The 4873-nt window shown below is 66.9% G+C and overlaps 1 protein-coding gene across 1 annotated transcript in view; it reads left to right on the top strand.

The window, feature by feature from the left end:
- ARHGEF10 (Rho guanine nucleotide exchange factor 10) overlaps window positions 1-4873 on the top strand; it is an 80984-nt gene that overhangs the window by 16858 nt on the left and 59253 nt on the right. The window contains exons 4-6 of the mRNA XM_023522320.1: window positions 3698-3829; window positions 4398-4565; window positions 4700-4858. Coding sequence (XP_023378088.1) covers window positions 3698-3829; window positions 4398-4565; window positions 4700-4858 — 459 coding nt within the window. The remainder of the gene's footprint in view (window positions 1-3697; window positions 3830-4397; window positions 4566-4699; window positions 4859-4873) is intronic.

Here is a 4873-nt window from a genome sequence, read left to right as displayed (position 1 = left end):
GGACATCGCAGTTCAGCGCAGGCAGCTGCAGCCCCCAGTGATGGCAGAGCAGGAGCCGCCCGAAGGCCTTGGCCGTGAGCTCCACCTCGCCAGTGGAGCGGTTGACAGCTCTGCCGCTGCTTTCGTTTTAAACAAAGGGAAGAATTCAGTAAACAGGCTCCCCCCACTCCTGCCGCAAGAGAAACATTGTATCTGGACCAGCTTGTAACCACTCGCGGCTTTATAACCTCAGGAACAAAGTGAGTAACTTGCATCTCTGATCCCGAACAGGAGCATCTTTCACGTTTTCCCTCACCATCTGTGTCTCTGGCACGTCTTTAAACAGGGTCACTGGGTTTTGAGTCTTGGAGGGCTTCTGTTGGCAGAGGAGGAGCGACCTGGAGCGGGCAGCCTCCCGCCCTGTCCCCGTGTCCCTGGGCCCTGCAGCCGGCTCTCCCACTGGGAGGGGACGGACCCGAGCCAGGCCCACCCGATTCCCGGGCTCCGTGTCAGCTGTGTGGATGCGGGCAGCTGGGACGGGCTGCAGGGGACGGACCGCCGCTTCCTGTCTCCCCGTGGGGGGGACACGGTTCAGCTCATCATGGCTGGCATCAGAGCTGAGCTCAGGCCTCTCAAAGACGCCCATGTTGTGACCTCATCCGATGTCACCGGGCCCACGACCCAGGATGGCGTTGGGGACAGAGTGGGCGCTGTGTGTAAGGCTGGCCGTGAGGACACGGTCTCACCGAGGTGCCTGTGGGAGCCGTGTGGGGACAGTGCTGTTGGGGTGGGGCTGGACCCCGAGGTCCTATCACCACACAGCCTGCTCCTTGGGTCCTGCTGCGGGACGGGAGGCAGAAAGGCGGTCACCTCCCAGGGCTGCGTTTTAGGGGTGCGTCACCTCGGGGACACGCAGCGGAGCTGGGCAGATGCCGTGGTGGTGACAGCCAGGCCGGGGAGTGGCCCTCACACAGCTGGTGACGTCACCGCAGGCGCCGTGCGGGCCGCGTCGTGCGCAGAGAGCCCGACCTCGGAGGCTTCTGTGCTGCTCCCGCCCCTCGCTGTCGCTGGGGCCCTGCTTCGTCTTTTCAGGGAGGACGAACGCTTCTGGCGGACAGACGTCTGTGACACTCATCTGGCCCCCTCGCTCGTTCCCGCACGGCGCGTGTGGGGCGGTTGTCAGGCCAGCGTCACCTTGGGCAGCAGGACACCTGTCCTTGGACGCCCCCCCGTCCTTGGACGACCCCCATGCGAGGCCCTCGGAGGGCCACCATCCCTTCGGGGCGCGGCCGAGGTCACTGTCCTTCCTGAGGGGCACGCCTTCCAGGTCCCGAGGCTCATGTTCGGTGCCATTGTCCCCCGGGTACCTCAGAGAACATTTTCTGCCACACATCGTGAAGCTTTGTTTTAAAGCACTTTCCGTAACGGTCCCTGGTGGGCGGTTCCGAGCCGGGGCGAGCCTTTCCCCAGTCGACGTCCGCAGGGCGTTTAGGGGGCGTTGTCCCCCATCACGTCTCTGCCAAACGTGAATTTAAGGAAATAATATCATCTTCTTGGATGTGGAAAATGTTCTGGAAATTTTTAATTTTCTGTTAAAGAGACTCTGCTCCAACATGCGTTCACCAGCGTGTTTAGCGCGTGAGCCGACGACTTAATGGAGCCTGAAATATGTTCTCGGGTGTGCACTGTCCTGTCGTTTGGGACACCCTGGAAGCTGGTCAGAAAGTGCCCAGAAGCCGCAGCCAGTGGGGACGGGGGCCTCTCGCCCACGTGTGGTTGTCACTCGGTGAGGCCGACGTTCGAGTCTGTATGACATCTTTCTCTCTAACGTGTAAGGAGTGGGGGTTTTTATATTTTCATCAAGCATGGACGCCGTGCCTGGTGCCTGGTGCCCACACTCCCTCGGTCCTGGGCCGCCTCGCCGCGTCTCCGCCTCCCCGTCCAGGACGCCGCGTGTCCCTGCGTGGGGCCGGACGCAGCGGAGCAGAGGGTCGGGCCAGAGCGCGGTGTCTGTTGGGGCTGGAGCCCGGTGCCGCCTGACGGGCGGAGGGCGAGCAGGCTCTTTGCTGCGTGGCCGCCCGCCCCGTCTCCGGAGTCACTTCGAGCCTTTCTCTCCCGTGCTTTTGTCTCCCGGCAGAACCTCTGCAGACCCCGAGGGGCCCCGTGGGACCTGCGGGACGTGACGCGGCTCGGCGAGCCTCGCAGGGAAGCGGCCTCGCTCCTTGGGCTGGACGAGCCCACATGATGGAGCACGACTCAGGACGGGGTGCTGGCCTCGGTGCCGCCGTGGCCTTGGGGGCTTCTTAGCTCCAGACGCCCCTGCCCCGCCCACCGGGCTTGGCCGTCACCGTCACCAGAGCGCTGGGGCCTCGTGGGGGCGCTGCTCAGCCTCACGGGCAGAGCTGGCACACGGCCGCGTGGGGCGCTGCAGGACGCGCCCTGTGGGTCACTCCCCGGGTGGCCGTCTTGGGTGTCCCCCTGTGCTGGTGGCTGCCCAGGTCACGTCGGCCTCTCTGAGACTCCGCTGCTGCCCTCCGTGTGCGTGTCACCTGGGGGAGCAGGGCTGGACTGGGAGGCCTGCGAACGGGCCTGGCCTGCACAGGGACTGGGGCGCGGGCGTATTTCCCAGGTGACGGGAAGGGGTGAACCGCGAGGGGCGGGAGCCCCAAGGACTTGGCAGAGCCGGCAAGCACTGAAATCGGGGGGCTCCCCTTCCCCTTCCGTCTCTGTCACCCGGACGCCGATGGCACTGAGATGACGCCTCCCCGTCCCCCGGTGGCCGCATCAGGTCCGCGTCCTGTCACGGCGACCTCCGGTTCTGGGGTCGCAGCAGGGGTGACCGGAGCACCCTCGGCAGCGCACACTGTGTTTTCCCTTATTTATCGTCCGGTGTAAAATTCCACGGAAAAGAGGGCGGAGTCGTCGTGCTGTGTCGTGGGGTCGCCGTGCTGCGCGTGTCCCCGGGGCCGACGCCCCTCACAGCCGGACGTCTGTGCCTTGGGCCCTTCGCCCGTTTCCTCCCGACACGTACGAACCGCAGGTCGACGAAGAGGATTTTACTGCCATTCACAACATTTTCATTCCAGTTATGTGTTTTTTTCCTGAAAAAAAAAAGTTTTTAAGAAAGTCGTTCTCCAGCGCGGCCCCCAAGCTTGTGAGACTCTCAGGCCTGGGGATCCGAGGCGGAGCTGGGGAGCGACCGCAGATGCACACGGAGCGTCCCCCGCCCTGCTGTGCGGCCGGGTCCTGACAGGCCGCGGCTGGCACCGGTCCGCGGCCCGGGGCTTGGGACCCCCGCTCTAGTGGTCTGGGGTGACGGCCAGTACAGTGCGCTGTCCTTAAAAGTGAGTTCCGCTGACCCGTCTTTCCCTAAAGGTCTGCACGAGGAGTCGCCCGCGTGTGCCGAGAAGGCTTTGCGCCTGCGGGTCTCTGTCCGCGTCCCTGCCCACCTCCCACGAGAGCAGCCTTGGACAGGACTGTCACGAGTGGCAGTGGCCGCTCACAGCCTGGACGCGGCCCGGCCACCCTCCCCCTCGCGCCCTGGCCGGGCTTCGGCCTCCCCGCCGGCGCGCAGGCCCCGGTGCCGGCTCTGAGTGTGGAAGCGCCTTTCCTTCTTCGTTGTCCTCAAGCCGCGACGCCGGGTCCCGTGAGCACAGTGGCCACCGTGCTTGCGAGGTGGCGGTGTGGCCCCTGTGACGCATGTCACCCTGCCCCGTAGGGACCGACGTGCCGTGCGGGGCCCGTGGCGGACAGGACGACGGGGGCCAGCACTGCCTGGACCGTGGTGACGAGGCCCCGGAAGCCGGCCAGGGGGCAGATGCCGCCGCCCGCTCCGCCTGCGCCGACCCAGGTAAGGCCCACCTCGCCCTCCGGGACGGGCACCGTGGGGCGGGGCCCGGGAGCGAGAGCCGTGACGTTCCCGCGGGACCCATGACGAGCGAGGGACCCATGACGAGCGAGGGACCCATGACGAGCGAGGGACCCGTGTAGAGCGAGGGACCCGCACCTGCACTTGGCCGTTTCCCACGACTCGCGGGCTTGTCACTTTGCCGTCTGTTCACGTTTTGGAAGAACGGCCTCGTCAGCGTGTCACTCTAGTATGCGACGTAGTTTTACACTCGTGTGGTCCGAGGTGCGACCCTGTGGCAGCTTGAGTTTGAGCGCCCCGTGGTGCAGCTGGCTGCCCACTCGCTGGCCGGAGGGGCTGGCTGGACCCAGCTCGCACCCTTGGTCCGTGACAGACGCCGGCCTGGCTCGTGACGGTGCTCCCCGCGGCGCGCGTGTGCTCGTCCCCTCGGACAGCGTGCTGGGAGCCGCAGGCCGCCTCCCACCTGCCCGACCTCGGGCGCCCCCGGCCCGCCCCCCAGGCCCTGGCCTCGGCCGGGCGGGGTCGGCCTCACGCTTCCTTCTTCCCCCAGCCCTGGAGCCCGTCGCCCCGACGACTGTGTGCCCACCCGCAGGAGGTGCAGACGGTGCGGGAGCAGACGTGGTCGTGACGGGGGAGCCAGCGAGTCCGGTGATCCCGCCCAGGGTCAGCCCCTACTCCGTCATCGACATCGCGCCCTTCCAGGAGGACCCGGGCCCAGGCCCGCAGGCCGTGGAGGAGGACAGCGAGCAGACGTGGTCGTGACGGGGGAGCCAGCGAGTCCGGTGATGCCGCCCAGGGTCAGCCCCTACTCCGTCATCGACATCGCGCCCTTCCAGGAGGACCCGGGCCCAGGCCCGCAGGCCGTGGAGGAGGACAGCGCCGGCCCGCACGTGCCCAGCGGGTACTCGGTGCCCGTGCCCTGTGGCTACGCCGTGCCCTCCAGCCTGCCCGTGCTCCTGCCGGCCTATTCCAGCCCGGTGCTCCTGCGCCCCGCATCCCCGGATGGCGAGGGTAGGCGCCCCCCGC

The sequence above is a fragment of the Pteropus vampyrus genome, unplaced genomic scaffold, assembly GCF_000151845.1.
Source record: "Pteropus vampyrus isolate Shadow unplaced genomic scaffold, Pvam_2.0 Scaffold338, whole genome shotgun sequence".
Taxonomy (NCBI): Eukaryota; Metazoa; Chordata; class Mammalia; order Chiroptera; family Pteropodidae; genus Pteropus; species Pteropus vampyrus.
Note: the sequence above shows the minus strand (reverse complement) of the source record. Positions and strands in the feature narration are given on the sequence as shown.